The 24633-nt window shown below is 42.1% G+C and overlaps 2 protein-coding genes across 7 annotated transcripts in view; one reads left to right on the top strand and one right to left on the bottom strand.

Moving 5' to 3' along the window:
- Positions 1-19760, top strand: part of LOC105015669 (formin-1) — a 73779-nt gene extending 54019 nt beyond the window's left edge. For 5 of the 6 annotated variants that reach the window (XM_029125514.2, XM_029125515.2, XM_034297388.1 and 2 more), the window contains 4 exons: positions 10602-10653; positions 14124-14273; positions 16791-16872; positions 17024-19760. In XM_029125514.2, coding sequence (XP_028981347.2) covers positions 10602-10653; positions 14124-14273; positions 16791-16872; positions 17024-17068 — 329 coding nt within the window. In that variant the 3' untranslated portion in view covers positions 17069-19760. The other variant, XM_029125513.2, reaches the window with a different exon arrangement.
- Positions 19761-20025: 265 nt separating this feature from the next.
- grem1b (gremlin 1b) lies at positions 20026-21917 on the bottom strand. The gene is made up of 2 exons (XM_010878976.5): positions 21698-21917; positions 20026-21313 (listed from the first exon to the last, which is right to left on the bottom strand). The coding sequence occupies exon 2, from the start codon at positions 21310-21312 to the stop codon at positions 20761-20763; it is 552 nt and encodes a 183-aa protein (XP_010877278.1). The 5' UTR covers position 21313; positions 21698-21917; the 3' UTR covers positions 20026-20760.
- Between the last annotated feature and the right edge of the window lie 2716 nt (positions 21918-24633).

Below are 24633 nucleotides of genomic sequence, written 5' to 3'. Positions count from 1 at the left end.
CTCCCCACAGCGCCCCCTCCCCCTCCCCGTTTGCTGCTACGTCAGTCAGCCAGCAGATCGGCTTTTATAGAAAGCATGAAGCCTATCCAGTCCCTTTGTTTCCATGGTCTGCAGTATGAGTTCTCTGTAAGTATGGATGGAATTCAGCATGAGAAAACGCAGAGGTCATAGCATTCCGAGAGAAAGTAGACATTCATCTCATAGCATTCCTTAAAGCTCCAAAAGGGGCAACAGGTTTAACTGTGATTACTATTGATCATCTGGATGCAAGAGGCAGAGGACCAGCGCTTACAGTGACGCAGTGTGAACCCTGATTTACTGGAAATGACTGTGTAAATATTCCCAGGAGTTACTGTTCACATAGCAGAAACACGTCCGCTTCTTACACACATTGGAATGTGGCGTGCAGACAGACTTTGAGACTTTGTTTAAGGCTTCTGCAGAGCAAGTATAAGGCTTGTGTTGTTAAAGCAGCATAATACATATTGATCAGCCCATTTGAATGACTGCAAACACCGGGTTTCATCCATGCAGCAGATACACAACTGTTCAGAAGTTTCGGGTCATTTAGAAATGTCTTCATTCTCGAAAGAAGAAAACATTAAAATAATATCAGATTTGTCCAAAATACAGCATAGACTATCAATAATAACACTTTACAGAAAACATGCATCAATAATATTAACTATACAACTGTACAACCGTAGTGCAATGTAAAAGTGACAGGAGTGCATGATATGATTGGCAGATGAGCATGATATAAAGTGACAGGTGTGCATGGGACTATAGATGGAAGGGAGGAGGGGTTCCTGATTTGAGCAGCCTTACGGCCTGAGGAAAGAAACTGTTAGTTTTGGACGGAATACTCCTGTACCTTCTGCCTGATGGCAGCTTGGTAAATAGTCCATGGCATGGGTGGCTGGGATCTGTAATGATTTGTTTGCTCCTCCTCCTACACCTCTGTGTGTAGAGATCCATCGGGGATGGCAGGTCAGTCCTTGTGATGCACTGTTTTAATCCCTATCTGAAGTGCTTTACGGGTCGAGGGCGGTGCAGCTGCCATACCGGGCGGTGACACAGACGGACAGGATACTCTCGATAGTGCATCTGTAGAAGTTGGAGAGTATCCTGGAATCCATGCCAAATCTCCTTAATCGGCGTAGAAAGAAGAGATGTTTCCTGGCCTCCTTCAAGGAAGCGGATGTTGTGAACTCTATCTACTGCAGACCCATTGATGTGTGTGGGGGCGTGGTCTCCCCGCCGCTGCTTCCTGTGTTCAACAAGCATCTCCCATCTCCATCTCCTTCAGGCCTATGATGGTGGGGTCGTCTGCAAACCTAACGATGGTGTTGGAGACATGGGTTGCCAGGCAGTCGTGGGTGAAGAGAGAGTACAGGAGCGGCCTCAACACACAGCCCTGGGGGAAGCCAGTACTGAGAGTCAGTGAGGAGGAGGTGGCGTTGCCCATCCACACCACCTGGATTAAGGCTATTCCATGCGAGAAATTGCCAAAAACCTGAAGATCTCGTACAATGCTGTGTACAATTCCCTTCACAGAGCAGTGCAAACTAGTTCTAACCAGAATAGAAAGAGAAGTGTGAGGCCCAGGTGCACAATTGAGCAAGAGGACAAAGACATTAGCGTGTCTAGTTTGAGAAACAGATGCCTGACAGGTCCTCAACTGGAAGCTTCATTAAACAGTACCTGCAAAACACCAGTCTCAACATCAACAGAGAAGAGGTGACTCTAGGATGTTGGCCTTCAAGGCAGAGTTAGAAAGAAAAAGCCATATCTCATACTGGCCAATAAAAAGAAAAGATTAAGATAGGCAAAAGAACACAAACACTGGACAGAGGAAGATTGGAAAAAAAGTGTTATGGACAGACAGACCTATGTTTGAGTTCGTATAACAAAGAAAACCATTTGTGAGATGCAGACCAAATGGAAAGATGCTGGAAGTGTGCTTAACACGATCTTTCAAGTTTTGGTGGTGGGGAAGTGGGAAATGTGTACAGGGTAAAGGGGATCTTGAAGAGGGAAAACTATCACTCCATTTTGCCATGCCATACCATACCCTGTGGACAGTGGTTGACTGGAGCCAATTTCCTCCTACAACAGGACAATGACCCAAAGCACATATCCAAACAATGTAAGAACTATTTAGGGAAGAATCAGTCAGCTGATATACTGTCTATAATGGAGTGGCCAGCACAGTCACCAGATCTCAACCCTAATGAGCTGTTGTGGGAGCAGCTTGACTGTATGACACCTAAGAAGTGCCCATCAAGCCAATTCAACTTGTGGGAGGTGCTTCAGAAAGCATGGGGTGAAATCTCTTCAGATTACCTCAACAAATTGACAACTACAATGCCAAAGGTCTGCAAGGCTGTTATTGCCACAAATTGAGGATTTATTGATTCAATCAAAGTTTGAAGAACATTATTATTAAAAATCATTATTTCTATCCTTGTCAGTGACTATATTGCCTATACATTTTTCTGTATTTCCTATTAAAACTCATTTCTTGTATGTTTTCATGGAAAACAAGGACATTTCTAAGTGACCCCAAACTTTTGAACATTAGTTTAGGTAGTGGTGCTTCTGCCAATGTTCTCACAACATTGGACACAGTTTACTGGTTTTGAACAGTCAAACTTTCGTCACTCCAGCTGTGGGTGAACATCATAAGTGCAACCCAGCAGACTCAGAACTCAGAGAAACTTGCCAAGCCAACAACCACCTGCATGCAATCTCACCACCTTCACCAATTTTACATAGATGCCACAGGCAAGGGGAGGGCCTTCACAGATTTCTGTACACCACAAAGAGTGGGTCATTAACAAAGCATGCTGCCTCAGGTCTAGAGACATCTATAGGTGTACTAGCGCATCAGACTTGGCCTAAAGTGGAGCCACCTCTCTCCTTATAGCCAACATCCTCAGCAACCTCTTTTATCTCACCAAAACACAAGTGACAGACAAAAGTGTCAGCATCACGCAAAGCCATCTGCATTTTAATACGTTAAAGGGAAAATTGCACACATTACATGCGGTGGACAGAGAATATTGTGAAACAATAGGCTCTTTCTATAAAATATGTAAATGAGTTATCTCACAGAGAGATTGCATCCATATGGTGTTGGAGGTACAGAGTGAGAACTGGAGGCAGGGAAGTGTTTTTAGAATAGAGATTTTCCCTTTACTTGTGTTACAAACTAAGTTTTCCTTCATATGTTTGTGGCTTGGGTGCACATTGTAGTTTGACATCCCAGTATGTCAAACTTTTATCTGTATTATTGGTTAATATGTACATTTGAGTTATTTTGCTGATATTACCTAGAAAGAGCTACTTACATGAATGATTGCATACATTTAGGACTAGTGTATAATTACATTTTTGTTACAGCTAAGAGATGGAGTAAATGCTGGGAAGCTAAGAATAATTAGGTGGCCATAATGATATAAATGAGAAAAATTTAGCCCAAGATTAATTTCTCCAGTCATACAATAAGTGAGATGGGATCTTTAGTGACCACAGAAAGTCCCCACCAAAAAGAAAGCCCCCACGCAGAGCAATGTCCCATTCACTGCCTTGGGCCATTAGGATTTGATCTATAAAGGGAAGAATGCCCCCTACTGGCCCAAAAAAAAACACTTCCAGTAGCATTTGGTCTCAATCCAGGGACCGACCACAACTGACCCTGCTTAACTTCAGAGGCAAGCAAGCATTGAGAATTTAGGATGCTAGGTTGCTGGCTATCACAACATATTTGACGTCTTTAAATCATGATGGTTGCCACAACATGGTATGGGTTAAAAAAAACACATCTAAAAATAAATATTCCAGTGGGAAACATAAACCATTGTTTTTCCCCCACTTTTTTTCATGGGAGTAGATCAGCCATGAGCGAGCGGACATTATCTATCCATAAATAGGCCTGTTTAACTCAGTCTGGTTCACCATAAAAAATCTACTGAAATTGCTTTATTCACATGACTTAAAAAAATTATCTTGGTGTAGGCCAATTTTCCTATCAAAGTTACAAGAGGTGAGGTCTGTATGTATATTAAGGACGTCCACTTAACCATCAGCCTTTTTGACAGGGAGTTCACATGGCAGTTGAAAGCTTGTAACTTTTATTGATCCAATACATACTGCATTTACTATAGTCCAGAGAGATAAGAAACATTATCTATGTCGTCAAGGAGAAAGCACAGTCATTCGATTTTTTTGTCTCCTTTCCCAAGTATTCTCATTTCTTTAAAGCTGAGCATTGTATTGTGTAGCCTCTAAATGTAGATTTCAACCATACAATGATCAGTTGGTTATGAATTCCCTTGTCTTGGTTAAGTGCCACTGGGTGATAATTTATAGTATGATGTCCTTTATGATCAGCAGAAATATTATCAAGATTTTCATCTCCTATGACAACTTTAATAATCATTATGTGATAGACAATGAGGTTTTTAGAATGAAAAATAATGATATGGCCATTACCAGCTTATAAATTCAGTAGGCTATTATACACTGTGAATCATCTTTATTTGGGCCGTAGAGATTAACCAGCCATATTTGTTTATCCAATAGTTTCATATAAAAAACTATTAATCTTCTATGAGCATCCTTGAGGACAGTTTGCAAAGTATACATCAGTTCAAGAATTTCCACAACACTACACACCACTGTTAAAATGCCAGGTTCTTGTGATGTAAAAAAATTTGACAGGGATAAATCATGTCAGAACTTTTTCCACCTTTAATGTGACCTATAACGTGAACAATTAAATTGGAAAACAAACTGAAATCTTTGAGGGGAAAAAAAAAAACTCACAATAACCTGGTTGCATAAGTGTGCACACCCTTAAACTAATACTTTGTTGAAGAACCTTTAGATTTTATTACTGCACTAAGTCTTTTTGGGTAGGAGTCTATTAGCATGGCACATCTTGACGTGGCAATATTTGCCCACTCTTCTTTGCAAAATCGCTCCAAATCTGTCGGATTGCGAGGACATCTCCTGTGCACAGCCATCTCCAGATCACCCCACAGATTTTTAATTGGATTCGGGTCTTGGCTCTGGCTGGGCCATTCCAAAACTTTAATCTTTTTCTGGATGTTTTTCTGGATGTGTGCTTTGGGTCATTGTCGTGCTGAAAGGTGAACTTCCTCTTCATCTTTTTAACGGACGCCTGAAGGTTTTGTGCCAAAATTGCCTGTTATTTGGAACTGTTCATAATTCCCTCCACCCTGACTAAGGCCCCGCTTCCAACTGAAGGAAAACAGCCCCAAGGCATGATGCTGCCACCACCATGCTTCACTGTGGGTATGGTTTTCTTTGGGTGATGTACAGTGTTGTTTTTGCCAAACATACAGTGGGGAGAACAAATATTTGATACACTGCCGATTTTGCAGGTTTTCCCACTTACAAAGCATGTAGAAGTCTGTAATTTTTATCATAGGTACTCTTCAACTGTGAGAGACGGAATCTAAAACAAAAATCCATGAAATCACATTGTATGATTTTTAAGTAATTAATTTGCGTTTTACTGCATGCCATAAGTATTTGATACATCAGAAAAGCAGAACTTAATATTCAGTACAGAAACCTTTGTTTGCAATTACAGAGATCATATGTTTCCTGTAGTTCTTGACCAGGTTTGCACACACTGCAGCAGGCATTTTGGCCCACTCCTCCATACAGACCTTCTCCAGATCTTTCAGGTGTTGGCCAAGATCTCGCGATACATGGCCCCATCCATCCTCCCCTCAATACGGTGCAGTCGTCCATTCCTCTTTGCAGAAAAGCATCCCCAAAGAATGATGTTTCCACCTCCATGCTTCACGGTTGGGATGGTGTTCTTGGGGTTGTACTCATCCTTCTTCTTCCTCCAAACACGGCGAGTGGAGTTTAGACCAAAAAGCTCTATTTATGTCTCATCAGACCACATTACCTTTTCCATTCCTCCTCTGGATCATCCAGATAGTCATTGGCAAACTTCAGATGGGCCTGGACATGCGCTGGCTTGAGCAGGGGGACCTTGCTCTGCAGGATTTTAATCCATGACGGTGTAGTGTGTTACTAATGGTTTTCTTTGAGACTGTGGTCCCATCTCTCTTCAGGTCATTGACCAGGTCCTGCCGTCAAATACTTGTTCTCCCCACTGTAACTTTTGGAATTATGGCCAAAAAGTTCAACCTTGGTTTCATCAGACCATAACACATTTTCCCACGTGCTTTTGGGGGACATGATGTTTGTTTTTGCAAACTTCCGCCAGGTTTGGATGTTTTTCTTTGTAAGAATTTTTATATCCACTTTGTTTGGAATGTCTTTGGTTCTTTCTTTGTAAGAAAAGGGTTCCGTCTTGCCATTCTACCCCATAGCCCATTCATATAAAGAATACGGGAGATTGTTGTCACCTGTAGCACACAGCCAGTACTTGCCAGAAATTTCTGCAGTTCCTTTAATGTTGCTGTAGGCCTCTTGGAAGCCTCCCTTACCAGTTTATCAATATCATCACCCCTTTTGAATTCCCCTTTCCATTTTTTGAATTGGATAAAGTATTCCCCTTCGATCGTTGCTCTTTCTGGGAAATTGATCATTGGTTTCAAAAAGAGTCCCTTTGAGCACTCTTTCCTTGCATTTGACAAATCATTTTTGTTTATAATGCTCAAAATGTTGATCGGCCATGGTACCCTGGTTGCGCTTTGCTCTAATTCGGTGCACTCTTTTAAAGGCAATTATTTTCACTCTAAGGTGATTGCTTTGAAGGTGTGCTTTACACAACATGTTTCACCAGAAGTTTATGATTTTATGGGGTCTGGTTTTCTGGAATTCCTGAGAATATTACGTTGTCCTTCATTCCCTGTGATTGTAATTCCAACAACAATTATTTTAATCTTATGTTTTCAACCAATACCTTCCTCATGTTGCAGTCAAGGGTTTTCACTGTAGCTACAAGTGTTTTGTTTTTGGAGAGTGAAAATTTCACTCTGACTAAACTCTGGGGTTGTTCATATTCCATTTACTTCCTCACGCACCTTTTCAGTTGTTTAATGGATTCAGGCTAGGGCACTAACATCTACTTCATGAGTAAGTAGGAGTATCAATAGATGAGTCTATCTTCCTTTTTTGAGCGGGTGTGTGTCCTCATGTCTAAGTTTGGGGTTAAATGTACTACAGAGTTAATCCATTCCATATCTGTGGTGGAAATCGTCTATTGTTAGTATCCAGCTGGGCTTTTATCAAACTGTGAATGCAGTTTGTGAGTGTTTGTCTTAAAAACAAATTATATTATGTAGATTTTAATATATAAACCATTGTCAATAAACAAAAGCCTTCACAATAGCCTTTAGTTATAGAGGCATGTCCATCTCATAGTCCATTTCCTTCGGTTAGGTCCATGACTGCATTACACGAAACAAAATCCAAGTCTAACACAAAAGGCTTGTGTAGGTTTGCAAAATAATGAGAAAACATATATTATTCTTGTCGATGTATGCGTTTGTGCCAGTCGTAAAAGTGTCACTGCCAGTTATTAGACAGCACTATAACCATAGGAAACATGTGTAGGAAGGAAGCCACTATGAATTATCTCATACATAATCTTTTTTTTTTTATTGAGGAGCCTATTGGCCATTGCGCACTTCCAGTGTGCTCCTGTGCAAGGCAGGGAGCAGAGCAGCTCATGTGACTGTGTCTGTGGAGCACTGACCCAGAACTGCCTGAGAGGCTGTGGGGAGGTTCCCCACAATGCTCCTACAGCTCCAACTCATTGATCTTTCTCTTGTAAGGCATTACTCACCTACTACTTGTGACCCGCCCCGCTTCCCTTTCATACGTACAGTACTACTGCCCCTTGAATTCACCCTACCCAGATTTATGTTTTCATAACATGCTGTTTCTGTGGTACTATTTAGCCTATTTAAGCAATATTTATACATGCGTGGGAGCAATTAACTTTTTTATTTCAGTTTACTTAATAATATTTTAGGGAAATTGCTTTTTGCAAATATAAAAAATACTTTTAATTTTCTATGTTGTCCTTATGTGAGTTATCCTGAGTAAACCTGGGTTATCCTAAGTAAACTGCAGTAAAGCTGATTTGTTCTGAGTAAACCTGAGCAAGGCAGATTTGTCCTGAGTTAACCTGATTTCTTCTTTGGTCTCAATGCCCCAGGTCTGAGCCAAACACTGTCTAAGTCAATGCTCTGCAGTCAGTCCTTCATTAAAGATAACTGTCGCTAAAGATTCCATTTCACCCTGGTGTCCACCATTATCTTACAGGACTACTGATGACCACCACTATCTAACAGGACTATGGTGACCATCTCTATCTAACAGAACCAGTGTTTTTTCTAACAGGACCACTGGTGTTCATCACTAACGGGACCACTGGTGTCCATCATCATCATCTAACAGGACCGCTGGTGTCCATCATCATCTAACAGGACCACTGGTGTGCATCACTATCTAACAGGACCACTGGTATCCACCACTAACAGGATCACTAGTGTTCACCACTATCTAACAGGACCACTGGTGTCCATCACTATCTAACAGGACCACTGGTGTCCATCACTAACAGGATCACTAGTGTTCACCACTATCTAACAGGACCACTGTTATCCAACATTAACAGGATCACTAGTGTTCACCACTATCTAACAGGACCACTGTTATCCAACATTAACAGGATCACTAGTGTTCACCACTATCTAACAGGACCACTGGTGTCCATCACTAACAGGATCACTAGTGTTCACCACTATCTAACAGGACCACTGTTATCCAACATTAACAGGATCACTAGTGTTCACCACTATCTAACAGGACCACTGGTGTCCAACATTAACAGGATCACTAGTGTTCACCACTATCTAACAGGACCACTGGTGTCCATCACTAACAGGATCACTAGTGTTCACCACTATCTAACAGCACCACTGGTGTCCACTATCTAATGGGACCACTTGTGTCCATCACTATGTAACAGCACCACTTGTGTCCATCACTATCTAACAGCACCACTTGTGTCCATCACTATCTAACAGCACCACTGGTGTCCATCACTATCTAACAGCACCACTGGTGTCCATCACTATCTAACAGCACCACTGGTGTCCACTATTGGTGCATGTGTTATTGTTTTTGCTTTGAAAAGATGAGCCTCCAGCATTGTGGTGAAATAAATCATAGTACTTTTCGTTGTTCCTCACGTGCAATGATGTGAAATGTTTTACCCACAGGGAAAGAGCAGTGTTCATTGTTTGAAGTAATGTCTTTGTTGTTGTAATATCACAAACAGACGTGGCAGTTTTACCGCTATAGATTGCAGCTTTAAAGCAGCTCATATATGTAGTTCCCCAAGCCCTTCTGTTATCTGACTACTCAGTAAACCAGTGGTTTGGAAAAGTGTGTCAGAGTTTTAAAGCTCTAATTTATTGTCCCTCTCAGCATGCGCGTCTCATAACTTTCTAGTTAGCCACTACTGGTTTCATGTTTACACGGAGCAGAGGAAGAGAAACTTCACACATCCTCCCTCGCTCTCTCTTTCACTCTCTCTCTCTTTCACTCTCTCTTTCTCTCTCTCTCTCTGGGCTGCTCTCAGAGCGCCGGCCGGCCTGGTGCCACCTCTGCACAGAGCCACACCAGAGAGGACCTCAGGCGCCAGCTCGACCCCCTGCTGGGACTAACGCCATTGGTCACGGTTCTCCCCCCTCTAATCCCTTTCTTCATCCAAGCCATGGCCACCCCTTCTCTTCATTAGGTTTACCTCAGACAATCAGCCTGCTTATGGAAAAAATAAAAAGTAAAAGGTGGTAGCAGCTTAAGCTCACCCTCTCCCAGAAGACCCCCAAACCTGCCTTTGAACAATCTTTGGAGACTTCCCCCTCCTAAATCTTCAAGTCCCCCCATCATTGTAAAAAGGATGAATCTGGAAAAATGCAATAAATCTGAGATCACAGGCACTCTCTGGCCCTAGATAAATTCTTGCACCTCGCCCTGGCCCGCTGCACACATCTGCCTTGCATTTAGACACTTTTACATGGCAGGAGTCCACAGGAGCCTCCAGTTCCCAAGCCTCACACACTCCCAGCCCGGGCACGGTGCTTGCTGCCTGCTCCTCTGCCCTCCTCACCACAGTCCGCCGAGACCTTGGGTTTTACACACTACCCCAGACACCACAACCTCGCCGTCAGCGCGCTCACACACGGACACTTCCTCCTCTGCTAATGAACCTCAGTCTCCCTCCACTGACAGCCCCGTCACATGCTCCTCTGCTTTAGACCTGTCAACCTGATCGCACCTCTGGGTGAGGGTAGGATATGTGTCCACAGGAACCCCATGTGGGCTCCACCACAGAATTAAGATATGGAATTAGAATACGCACATACATCCTTTATGGGATGGGAATTAGAATACGCCCTGTTCCAGCTGTACTATATGGAGTGGGTGCTTATATTTCAGCTTGCCTCCATTCAGATTCAAATAATCTATTCTCCCTATGGTATGTCCTGTAATGTCAGGCTCCCAGTATGACCTCACTGTGACAGGTCTGTTGACTACATGTGTATTCAAACATGTTGTTCTGTCTTCTCCAGCTCAGAAAGACCACAGTGCTGAAGAAGAACGTCTCAAAGCCGCAGGAAAACGGTAGGAATGATCTCTGTCCCTTCTAATGTGACAAACCGACACAATAAACATTGAGGACTTAGGCCAAATAACATGGACCATCTTAACAGAGGGGCTCTGTATTTACTGGTCTGGCTGTTTGCATCCTGTAATGCTTGCTTTTTTTAAACCTTCTGACATGCTGAAGGTAGTGCAGCCCAGTGTAATGGATGTGGGTGTAGCCATCACTGGTACTTCAGCCTGTTTCACATAGATTACATGGCTCACATCAGATAAAGGTAATCCGGGTCATTTGTAAAGCTGTCTGTATTAATTAGAGTTGCTGATAAGGTTTGTGATTAGACAGAGCTTCCAGCCCTGGAGATTTGCGGTATCCAGGCAGTTCCATCGTTTAGTAGAATCCCCAGATCATAACCTGGCTCCCTGTAGACTAGCCCAGAGACAGGGAGGGCTGTCGTCTGGAGGGCTGCCTGTGCAAACAGACAGATGCACGCCCACTCGCCCACCCTAACTTACTCATACTCAGTAACACACTGCACCACGCCGGTCCACCCAGCAGGCTTACACACACACACTCTTTGGTCACTCCTGTCCGTCTGTTATCAGGTTTTTTCTTCCGAGTGCGGTACTGCAAACTACAAAAGTCACTGTAAGGAGCAGCCCATCTGATATATGGGGAAATAGTCAACTGGCAATGGCTTAACTAGTGTCAGAGCAAAACTATATCTGGAAAATGTCATATAACAAAAAACACACTAGAAAGAACAAACAAAGCAAATAGATTATTTTTCCTTGTTTAGATAGAGACCAGAATTGTTTGCTTTAAATCGTAACTATCCCAATTCCTAAATAAATCATGAAAAGCACATAAATGAGAAACCGAAAGATGCTGAACGTAAGATTTTTTTTAAACTATAAACAATTAAGATGTTGATTGCTTTGGACAACACCATAACTCAGCCAATGTTTTCAAATGTCCCTGGTTCATGTTTCCATTTCAAGCCAAGATAAGCATTCAGATTTGCTATGCTATGAATGCATTGGTCTCTCCCTCTGTCTCCCACTCCACTCTATTGCTCTCTCTGTCTCGCTCCCCTCTTTCTCTGAGTTTCTTTCCCCTCTTTCTGTCTCCCCCAATCTCTGTTTCTCTCTCCACTTACTCTTGACTTCTGTCTCTTTCTCCCCTCTGTCTCTCTGCCTCTGCTCTGTGTCTCCCTCTCTGTCCGCCTCTCCCTCTCTGGTGGTGAAGTGGTATCTCTGTGTGTGGCTGTGAGGGACACCGGTGTAATGAAGGTGTTGAACTTGGGGATATTGATCAAAAGGGCCCCGCGGCTGACAGCCCCAAGCCTTTAATGAAGTTTGCTTTTAATTTTCCCCAAAAGAGGGCTGGGGCTGCCTGCCGCTGGGGGGGCTTTCTCAGGTTCCCAGAGACGCACCTCGTAAAAGTGACACACCAGTGATGAATACGGCCGGTGGGCTGTGGTGTGTGCCCTGTTCTGGTGGCCCTGGGTGGGCCATGGCCCTTACATCTGTCCCAGAGGAGGCATCCACAGAGACCCACACAGCCATGCATTAGAGCCCCGTGTTAATAACATTCATACAAACCCCTTCACCGCCTCTAGCTACTGAAACACAGGGCCAAGCAGCGGGATCGGCCTGGCCCGTTGTGGCCTGAAGACAGCCCTCATCACAAATTGGATTGACTTGCTTTTAAATTTGGGTTGTAGGGAATTTACATCACGTGACTAGGGACAGTTTGTAGGATACAGTTTTGACAGTTTCTGAGGTTTCCTGAGTGTCCTGTGAGGTCAGCGGTGAGGTCTTCTCCTGAACATTCAATCCTAATTGGTTCCTTTTATGTTTCATTTGGCCTGGGGATTCCTGATGTGTCCAGGGTTAATGGCCCGTTAAGTTTCCCCATCATGCTCCGTTTTCATGACCTGGCTGCAGGCTGTGTGCTCCCTTCACGTGTATGTGGTTGCTGGGTGTTAAACGGTAGGGATGTTTAAACCCTCATCCCCCATCCATGACATACTGTTGATGTCACGTCACCATTACATAAACACGTTGTTGGAACAGCTGAGCACAACTGTGAGTTTACTGTTCTTATCTGTTTTTGTACGGGGGGGGGGGGGGGTTTAGCTGACCAATTATGCTCCTGATGATGCCGGCATCCCAGGTTTAAATAACTTGCCTGTTTTATAGCCTTCAGCGAGGAAAGCTGAACGTGGGCACCGTTTGTAAAGCATTTCTCAGCTGTTGCATCATTGCCCTGCAGAAGTGCCTGGTGTGCATTTGAAGGACTCAGAGTGGGCGTGGCCGTTGTGCATCTGTGTATGAGGATGTTTGGTTGCCGTAGATTTGAGCTTTTTTTTTTTATATGGTTGAGTCATAGTTCTGTGCATACTCTCTGTCGAAGCGTCCGAGATGTGTCCTCCGTGCTTCGTTTCACATACTCTGATTTTGACACATGCTCCGACCTTCCCGTGCTGGAGGCAGATTGAGAATCACCCTGTGTGTGATTTGTGTGACCTCTGACACCTGACCCAAGGTCAGAGAAGGAGCCAATACAAAAGGCCTAGTTAATCATGCCGGACGGTGCTGGTCGGTTCTTCAAAGGCCTCCAGAATTGATGTCAATTTGGTAAATCAAAAAGATCCAGATGTCCTATCTCTCTTCTGTTCCTCCTGTGTTCCGCTGGCCTGGTTGGGTTGTGGAACAAGGCAAGGATGATCTACTGCACCATTTTCCCCAGTCCTGGAGCATCCAGCGAGCACATGACGGATATCTGGGGAAGCGGCAAGTCTGTGAGCAGCCGTCTGCCACGCACATTGCCCTGTCCACCGTCACACTAGCCTCCCAACATGTCTTACATTAGCGTCACAACAGCCACCTTCCATATGGAGGTCAGAACTGCTGTTTCAATCTGGTAGCATCTCCTGAATCATGGCTCCTCTATATCAAGCGCGTGACATGCAGGGCCAGAAAATGTCTTTAATGTTTGGGTTAGAGGAAGCCCCTGGAGCAGTCGGTGCCGAACTGTAGATACTCTGAGGTGAAGATCTGCCATGCACAGAGCTGTAGAAATACTGTGGTGAAGATCTGCCATACACAGAGCTGTAGAAATACTTTGTTGAAGATCTGCCATGCACAGAGCTGTAGAAATACTGTGGTGAAGATCTGCCATACACAGAGCTGTAGAAATACTCTGTTGAAGATCTGCCATACACAGAGCTGTAGAAATACTGTGGTGAAGATCTGCCATACACAGGGCTCTTGTTAGTGCCTAACTTCAGGCTGGAGAGGTCAATTAAAAAATGAAGCTTCAGCTACCAGCTCTCACTGTGCAGGTAATCCTCTTACTGTGCAGGTTGTTCTCTCACTGTGCAGGTAATCCTCTCACCGTGCAGGTAATCCTCTCACTGTGCAGGTAGTTCTCTCACTGCCCAAATCTCCCTTCTCTCTCCCTGCTCCTTGTTCATTCACTGCAGATTCCAGGACATGGTAGGCTACTTCGGACTCAAACCAAAGTCTGGTGAGAAGGAGGTGGCGCCCGGGTATGTCTTCATGCTCTGGTATGAGTTCTGCAGCGACTTCAAGAACACATGGAAGCGGGAGAGTAAAAACATATCCAAGGAGAGGTTTGTACTGCGGAGGCTTGTGTCACCACACATCAGGGATCCAATCACACAGTTCTAGAGAACTTTTCCAACTGGACATTTCTAGAACCTTGAATGTTCTGTTTTTTGATGATATAAAAAGGGGATTTGCTGCGAATGGGCCAAGTTTCAGTCTTCACAATTAAAATCTGTCAAACTGCATATTTAGACATGTTTATTCTTCTCCTTACCTATAATGTTAACCAGTTTGTTAAGATTAGAGGTATGTGTGGTACAGAAACACCATGAAAAAGTCATTGTGGAGTTGCTTTATCAGTTATCAAAGCTCAGGGGTTTCAAAACACAGGTCAACAGGCCAGCTATAGGGCCTGATGCTATGTCAAAGCCAAGTGATGCATTTATAATCCTACATGGTGTCAGGAGGAGTCTTACTGCAGGACAGCCGCTCCTCTGGAGGCCCCCTGGCTTTACTAGCAGAGGACAGGGGCCTGTTAAAGAGTGTGTGTTCATGGAGGACTGTTAAACTGTGTTGTGATCTGACCTGCAGGCTTACTGCATGTGGAGATGCAGCAATACATGCCTGCTGTCAGTGCTGCTGGAAGGGCTGCTGTCAGGGCTGCTGTCAAGGCTGGTGTCAGGGCAGCTGTCAAGGCTGGTGTCAGGGCAGCTGTCAAGGCTGCTGGAAGGGCTGCTGTCAGGGCTGCTGTCAGGGCTGCTGTCAGTGCTGCTGGAAGGGCTGCTGGAAGGGCTGCTGGAAGGGCTGCTGTCAGGGCTGCTGTCAGTGCTGCTGGAAGGGCTGCTGGAAGGGTTGCTGTCAGGGCTTCTGTCAGGGCTGCTGTCAGGCTGCTGGAAGGGGCTGTGAGGCGCCAGAAAAGATTTAGGGTGCTTTGACATCATGGTACAATGTACTAATTGAATATATATTGTTGTAACTGTAAATGTTTATAGCAGCCTCGGATTATGAATATTATTACTTCAACTATTCTGCCAGAAATCTATTGCTAATTTTGGGCCAAGCCCTCATCCTCAGGACTCTGGAGTGGAAGAGGCAGCATGAGAGGCATACGATGCAGCATGAGAGGCAGACGAGGCAGCATGAGAGGCAGACAATACATCCTTGCAAGACTCTTGTCTGGAAGCAAACAAACCACAATATATCCTACTAGAGAACAAGAATAATCTGTTAAACCATCAGAAGAACAGATTTCTGTCCCTCTCAGTGTTAGGATGCATCAGTTAACCATACGATCTACCAGATGTTTTCATCCATTCTTGTTTTTTGTCACTACGTTCCACCACAAACCGAAGGTGGCCACCAACCAAATTCATGCAACCACCTTACACACACACAGCTCATTCACACATAACACATACTCATGCATACTGATGCAACACACACACACACACACACACTTTTAGACTTGAAGATCAGTGTTGGCCTAATTATGTTTTACTGAACCAAAGGAAGACATTTATGAAATGAAAGTGTTGCTCTGTACCACACATCTCCCCCAAGCTAAACACTAACAACTGGGAATTTGAAAAGCCATACTAACTACATACAGACAACAATACGTGTACAGCATTGACAAGTCAACAGATCAAAGCGTTGTAAATGCACCAAATCAACATAATACCATGGTCCTTTTACATGATAGAGTGAGGTTTATTTGTTTGAGCTACACTTGTTGTAGGAAGAATCAAATAAGATGAGAGGTTTTTTGATGTGTGTACACTGATTTTTTTCCTGGGTGTGTTTTCTCCATTCATACAGTGAAGCAGAGAACTGGTGACTTCTGGATAAAGTTAATGCTATCCCAGTCATTCTGTGGATCCATGTGCTCTCTCTTAACTGTTTACTAGGCAACCATGTCCCATATTACCCACAGCTGATTGTGCTTATGTACAATTAACTGTATTTTAAATCCTGTTTGCACACCCATAAAACCCAAGTGTTTTTAAGACTAGCTCGTTATCTCATCGTCCCACTGTCATTCTCTCTGTTTTAAGCAGTGGCTTTCACTACCAGCTGACTCCAGAAAGGGTCAACAGATCAGAGTGTAGCTGTGAGGGTGGATGAGGACGCTCTGTGAGGGGGATGAGGACACTATGTGAGGGGGATGAGGACTCTTTGTGAGGGAGGATGAGGACACTGTGAGGGAGGATGAGGACCTTTCATGAGGGAGGATGAAGACCCTTTGTGAGGGTGTATGAAGACTCTCTATGAGGGGTATTAGAACCCTATGTGTCACAGAGGAGTGCCCAGGGGGATACATGCTGTAGTGGATACATGGTGCTATTACAAAAAAAACCTTGAGAGGGCCTAAGGGCCCTGGAAGCAAACTCTTATACGTCCAGGTTTTACCTACTAACAGACATTGAAGTGTTCTCTTAGACATTACGTTTCTTTGACGTGTAGTCAGATATGTGACACAATGTACAAAAATCAGGGAGCTGTAACGTTTTTTTAACTTGTATGGGAAGACATATGTTTGTAGTATCCAGGCATGATTGAAGTTGACATTTCCATTCTTCCAGGCTAAAAGAAGCCCAGGAGAACATCAAAAAGATCACAGCCGAGAAGAGAGTGGAAACAAAGAAGATCAATGCCAACAGTTTGGTAAGGAATAGACTCCTTTTAACCCTGAAATATTTTGATCAGAAAATGTTTTGCTATTACCTTTGCTATTAGCTATTAGTCAATGATGGTGGATCTTAGAATATAATATAATGGTATAAAGGTCAGATCTCCTTTTTTCCTCTGGCAACAGAAAGAAAGACTGCGTCAGAAGGAAGCTAGTGTTTCCTCCAGCTGAAGAAGATGATCAATGTAGAATCGACTGGACAGACAGATAGTGGAGAAAGGAGATGACAGATGGGGAATGCCTGCTGGCTTCATCACTTCTCACCTCCGTCACCTGCCTCTTATCCAACATCATACCTCATAAAACCCTCGGTGTCCGTAAATGCTCTACCACAGCCCTATTCAATTGGTGATACTGACTGGACCACCTCCACTACTTTCCATGACCTCTCTTCCATCTTAGCCTCTACCCCCAGACGAAAGGCAGCTCATCTGGGCCTCCATCACTGTGTATGCGTAAGGCCACCATCCAGACCAACACTTACACCACAGGGACCTGTCCGCCTGCCACCCTGCTGTTCATATGCAGGCTGCTGAGTCTACACAAAAGGTCTATGGCTGCCTAAAGAGTTGACATGATGAAAGTCAGGGAGGCCAAAGGTCATCCTCATTCATCTAAACTGGTGTAACCTTTGAATTGTCAGCCTGTAGAGCCCGCTGTGAGGGATGTTGCAGGTCAGGACAATAAGCACTCCAGCTGACGTTGCTACCCAGATGACCTCTAACCTGTGGAGCTAAGGACTTCCATTGGTTCCTCAGACTAGGTTTCTGTCAAGATAGCGTCATACGGCCTGATTACATACTGTATAATCCAATATGTTGTAGCCAGGTTGTGCAAATCAACAGCCATGACAATTGGAAGACATTCAACAGTTGTCAATGATTCCGGAATATAAAAGGGTTATACAAAACTTGAAAAAATAGCTTTTCATCTGATGTGGCCCGTACATTTTATGTGTCTTGTACATGCATTTGAAATTGCGTTTGTTTCCAAATAAGGACTGAATTGGTTGATCCCATGTGATGTGATGGGTAGAACTGGTAGCCTTCATTGGACTGAGAGTGCTGTTGAAGGTGAAACTAATTGAGTCTCATTCATAAGTTAGAAACTGGATATCATACCAATGTTGACTTTCTCACTGCACCAGACTGACCCCTCCTGGATAAGAGCCAGAGAACCCCAGACCTTGACAACAATGCCTTGCTCTCTACCCGAGTACAATATCACATTCTGAGATTAACAAACAACACAATATACACTATGATGAGGAAATCAACAGGTCTTTTGGGTGTGGCTGCCCTACCACGTTTTTTAAAGTGTCTATGCTACAACTGTTAGTTGGTCTTGTGAATGAACATTGTTTGTGACATATGTATGTCATTACCCTAAGCACTTTCCTGCTTGCATCAGCTTTATCTAGTAGGTGAATGTCACATCCCCTGTTTATGTCCGAATAGTCCTTAATCAAATGTATTGCACTTTTTTGCACCTCGTTTGAACTCCTATGCAATTCCAAGGTTACTGTGTTATGATAAACATTTGTGAATTGCATTGTCCATATAGAGATTTTAGAGAGAACTATAGTATATTTATTTAACTAAATATTTTTTATTTTAACTCTTTAAAGATGTAAGCTTTGTCCTGGAAGCTGTCAATGATAGCGTAAAACCTCTATAGTACATTAACATGAACGATTTACGGTTTGCAAAAATTGCATCGTTTTGTCTTTGAAGCTGTATTTTTGTATATGATTTCATTCCTGCCCTATCAAGTTGCGCAGGATTAATTAATGGCCAGTAGTGGATTTGACCATGTTATATGGGGCCTTATTAATTTAAACCCAACGTTTGTGTTTTTACCTGACTTAAATTGAGACAGAGAGTACATTGGCTAAATATATTGCCTTTAGTTTAATTTCATTAAAAAAAAAAAATGTTTTAAGTACAAAGCCATAGGCCCTCTTGCTGTCTGAACCTGTCCAAATAGCACTGTCACTGAATGTGCCATTTTTTTATATGAAGACATTACATATTGCAAATTTTACGTTTCAAATTCAAATATGTTGGCGGTGGAATTTGATTAAGGCCAATGTCTATAATATACAGTATAGTTATGTTGGTTCATAGTTACATGTCTAAGCTTAGTTAGGTGTTAAGTCATCACAATGAATTGGCGTTAGTTCAAAGTAACAGACTGCAAACAATGCGGTCTCCAAAGTTGTATCTGGAGTTGATAGATAAGGGAGTTTGAAAGGTTGTTAAACCCTCTTTTTTTACAGTTTAAACAATCCTTAATAATATTTAGGCTCAATAATGATGCAGAAGCCGAATAAAGAATTTAAGCTGAGAATGTGTTTATTACGATGAGTCGATTATAGCCCAATTGTTTCATGCGAATGGTTTATAAAATGATACCTGTCCATCTCAAAATGCACTTTTTATTCTAATGTAAGAAAGTATGCATAAATTGGTAGATATTTATAGATACAGGCAATTTCTAATGCTCATGGCTTGTGCAACTTGGCTGCACCCTTATCAACACCCAATTATGTAGTGAAGGCATAGCATAGTCAAACTGAAGAAAAGGATCCCATGTTATAAGAGCCAAATTGGCATTTGCTAATTGAGTTCGATAAGATTAAATCAGGCAACCCTGTTCCGTACTGATCAACGTGTATCGAATGGCTATTTTTTTATGTACTGTATGCATTTTTATTGTAAAAAAGAATTTGAGAGACAGGTTTGCACGCTGAGAGAGGTACCATTAGAAAATCTGATAACATTGTTTGTACTTGGGTATTGAAAAATATTTGTCTGACATGTATGCCAAATCGATGTTATACTCTATCCACGTTCTTCGTACAACGAAGTGTTCATGGATCTAAGGCTATACAAGCAAAATACAAAACATACCCCATCGCCATAGTGTTTTAATTTCCGTTTTTTTTAATCCGGTGCATAAAATACTCTCTATGAAATCAAAAACCTATACGTTTAGGTTAATTTATAATCCATTGCATATCTGTACGCTCTCAAACTTTCAGACATAACTTGTTGTGTTGTGTTGGGCATAAACAACGTGAGCAAAAACCAAACACTTTTAGTGACCACTGCATCAATGTCCATAACTGTTTATTTTGTTTTCTGGATGATTTGCTCCGACATAACTATGAAACTGTTTCATATACAATTGCTGTATGAATAACATTTTTTAAACAAAGAAACGCTTCCATCTATAGCATTATAAACATCTAATATTTTCATTTAAATGTCAAACTAATACAAACAGTTGTATATTAGGCTTAGCATACTTTACAAAACCTCTCCTTAATCAACTATAATAGCTACAGAACACTGCAGTGGAGCATTCTGGCCACATTAAATAGTCGTCAATTATTTTCAAATTCCACATAGTGGAAACTATCAACCATTATAAACTCACTGTCCATCGTATTACCCTCCATTATAATTTGTTGTGAAAGCCTATTACTGTTTCTGTCCGAAAGAGTAAACGTTCTGTAAGAAAACTCTCTGCAGACCTATTTGCGGAGGTTGAGAAAAGCCGTGCGCTTGGTTACAAGTCAATCGGCAGCTTGTTTGGTTCATTCCATGTTATACCAACGTTGCTTGCCATAGGCAGCTATTGCAATTTCAATAATGAGAAATTAGACACATAATAGTGTATGAACTACAGCAGGCTTTGTTTACAAACTAGAATGCCCAAGTATAACATGGGATGCACGTCTGTCTGATCTTGGATAGGGAAATAATGCTCCCTGTCAGTCATAAAGGTGGTTTCCTTCATATGAACAATCCAATAGTTGTTTGATGAGGAGAACAATTAACCGCATCCCAACCCCAGGTCTAGTCCAAGTCTATGGAGATGCAGCGGCATTGCTTTACGCGTTGGATGCGCTTCTTCTTGGTGGACGGCTGCTGGTCCGGACAATTCAAAGTGAAAGTCATGGTTGTAAATCGTTTCGGCTTGCAGAATGAACATGACTGGAAGGCTCCCTCTTCCCTGCGGACATGTCTGGGGATGTAAAAAGAATTACACTGTCCGTAACAGAACCTGTTAATGATGGTGCGACTGATGCAGCCTTCCTCGTGGATGGTCTGTTTGAGTGGCTGGGTCTTGCACCAGTCGCGTTTAAGATATCTGCGCTCCGTGACATGCAATGCTTCTTGGCTGGACTCCAGCACCTCCTCAGCCGGCGCAGCAGAGGTCTTTCCCCGCCCTCGAGAACCAGAGCCCGCCTGCGGTGTCTGTGGTTGCTGCTCCGATTCGTTTGGGTTGTTTTTGTCGGGATGAGGGATGGCGCCTTGGGTGCCCCTGTTCCTTTGGGAATCCACTGGAGATGAGAGCAGTCCTAGGATGAAAACCATCCCACAGACGATACGCGCCGATCTGGCCATCCTTGAGGAGGAAATATAACAATCATCATTCATAGCCTGTCATTATAACACTATTGTTGTAAACGACAGCCCATCGCCAATTTTGTGTTCTTACTTAGTTATTCTATTATCAGAATGCAAACATATATGTATAAAGGTTATTGCAGTGGCTTAGGCCATTGCGTAAAACGAAGAAAAATAATACTTACGAATTATTAATAATTTTATTTTACCTGTATATATACAATAGTCTACATCTTTGGAACATGTAGTCTAACTACACAGTATGTACACATAAAGCCGAAATATGCGTAAAGGGCACCAGCGACATGATGTTAGCCAATCGAATCTGATTACAGGGTCATGTTTTACGCACGTACTTTCTAAGTCTTCGTAGTTTACTCACCTGTCAAACGCTCCAAGTTGCCACAAATGAAATTATCTCTTGTGGGTGTTCTTTAGAAGGTGTCCCGGGGCACGAGTCAGCTAATGGTGGAAACGGTAGTACTGCAGAGGAGAAGCGCGCTGTTGGGAGTCTGGAGTCTCTAACGATTCCATAGAAAGAGGCTGGGGTTTTAATACAAATTGCAGCAGCGCCGGACAGTCTCCTTTTTAAATGTCTGCCAGCTGAGATGTGCACAACAGATCCTACCACATTATTGGCTAAGCGCGATGCAAGAAAAATCAAAACTATCCGCCCCTCAACACTTCCCCGAACCCACTTTAAGAAAACAGCAATACCATGGGGGAGGGAAGTAGGAGAACTATGGCACAAATTTCCTGGAAATCATGCAAACTGCAGTACTCAACCGGGCAAACATTTGGGAATGTTGAGCATGTCATAAATGTAAAAAGTCTCGCTTATTTTTCAGAACTGCATGTTATCTTTAATATCTGTAATCCTATAGCTTAGTTTTACAGAAAGAGGGAAAGGATAAGGGCGCAGTTAGTTTATTTCACAGTCGGATTTGTACATTATTCAGGGTGATGATAATTAAACATATTAGTCTTCGAAATACAAATTGACACAGTGCCAGTTGATGGGACTATATATTAAATGTGTTACCATAACAGCTAATGCATGTCCAAGTTGATCAACTATTACTGATAGCATTTCTAATGAATAGATGCGTTTTGACATATTTGTCTATATTTGTCTATAGTTTCAATCTTAAACTGATCATATTTCATAGAAGGTATTCATAAAACGTAATTGCAGCAGTCAAGTTTTCCTATTATTTAATTTGGCTTTTTTTGCGAAATTTATATCATTCGGCATTGTTAAATTATAATTGTAATGACCTGTTTCTGATTTTGAGACAATCACATATACTTTTTTGTCCGAAGAAACATTGTTAGAAAGTAGCTCTTTTAATATATACGATTGAGAACTTAGCCACGACACTTTTAAAATTTTGATCCAAGTATTTGTATACACGCTACATTTATTTGCATTGTATTTTTTCATATATACTATATATAATGTGTGTTTATCATTATATAAAAAAGGAAAAATAAGTCTAATTCGTTGATGCGCAATAGAGCTGAAGCTGAGAAAGGTTTACAAATCAATTTAGCGCAACCCCTACCCGCCCAAAATATATATTTTTTACCAAATCCAATCTAATTATTGACATTGATCACCAACAATTCACACTTTTTAACTGTTTTCAATATAATTTTATAAACAGGATTATAGTCTACAATTGATATAATCATATAACTATTTGAGGCATTCCAAATATCGTTGGTTTTTATTATGATCTGAAGACTGTACTTAAAGATGTGTTCTGCTTAGGGAATCGTGATGGTAGCCAATGTGTTTTTTGGCTTTTGTACGCCTGCACGTATTTAGGAAAACGAAAAATCTAGGTCCAGACAGTGATATTTCACTTTGGCAAATAAACTCATGACCTGCTATGTATCTTGAAATATAAAATATAAAACAAATACAGAACACATGTATTTCATAAACTAGTCAGTATTCTACATTGAAGCTGATTTGTCTGTTTTAGGCAAGCCTGTTTAACATTCGGTAGTCAGGTGTTTTTCCTCAAGTAGGCCCATTAGGCCCATGTCACTCAACAAATCCTCTCCGGTCTCTTGACTCCCAAATGATTGGCAAAGCGCCTACTAAAGTTCTGCATCTGGATAAGTAGGCTAGTGTTTTGAAGTGGGGATTTGGTGGCCGGGCTATACATACCGTGTCTATCGACTGTTGCTCATCAGAGAACTGCATTATTTGTAGACCTATACTGGGCCACGCTCCATCTGCGCAACACATGGTTGGCGGTCAATCCATGAAGCAACGTCAACAAAATGCAAGGCTAGAGGGACCTATCGAACAAACACATCTTGGCCTATGCTTGTGCACAGGAGTGTGGTGTGAAAGGGAATTTATTGAGGCGCAAGCAATGCTAAACCAATTCATGTTGACAGACCTCATCTCTGTGCATTGTGTGCAGTTATTATCAAATGTACTTTAGGCTACTACTCATTCTTGGTTTGAAAGCCTACAGCTAATCGAAGATCTGGTGTTTAATAATTTATTAAATTACCCATATTACTCATATATATATATATATATATATATATATATATATCTCACTTTAGCTAGTCTCAACATACTATGCAAAGACATGGAAATATGGTTGTTGCGGAATCGATTCCTGCACAATTTGAACATCGAAAGGGATACAGCTACATAGGCTTTCCTTGCATTACCAGCCCCTAGACTATTTAAATCATTAGATCAAGACGGTTTCAACCAAGTGGACCTGACGGAGATTGCGCAATGACAGTTACAACGAGGTCACATTTTGTAATGGGTCATTAACACATCAAATAACTGATTACTTTCAAAGTTTAATTGCAAAATAAAAGGATTTGTGGAACAAGAGAATGTGTAACAACATCTGTAGTACAGATGTGGAATAACATTCAGTAAGTGAATGGGTAATGAAACATCCCTTGTTCCAATTGCGTAATAACATTTACCGAAACAACCATATAGTTATAAGGTTTATTGAAGCCACAGCTAGGCTAATGTGTGTAAGTTACATAGTCTTAAGGAAACTGTTTTAGTAACCTTTTTATTTTCCTAAATTAGACTACATTATTAAAATGTTCTTAAAAAAAACATTGGGAAACAATTCCACAAATTATTTTGTGGGATAACAAAAACCCATGTTAGCGACGCGCACAAAATCCATGATTGTACAGCCTATTCAAGATAATGATGATTATTTAATGTTTAAGCCTTACACACATACTTTTGTCTAAAATGTTTGACATCTATACACCTTTATAACAGCTCCTATAGTTTAATTATGTAACCACCTG

This window comes from Esox lucius, chromosome 15, assembly GCF_011004845.1.
Source record: "Esox lucius isolate fEsoLuc1 chromosome 15, fEsoLuc1.pri, whole genome shotgun sequence".
In the NCBI taxonomy this organism is placed as follows: domain Eukaryota; kingdom Metazoa; phylum Chordata; class Actinopteri; order Esociformes; family Esocidae; genus Esox; species Esox lucius.
This window is presented reverse-complemented; position numbering and strand designations above follow the sequence as displayed.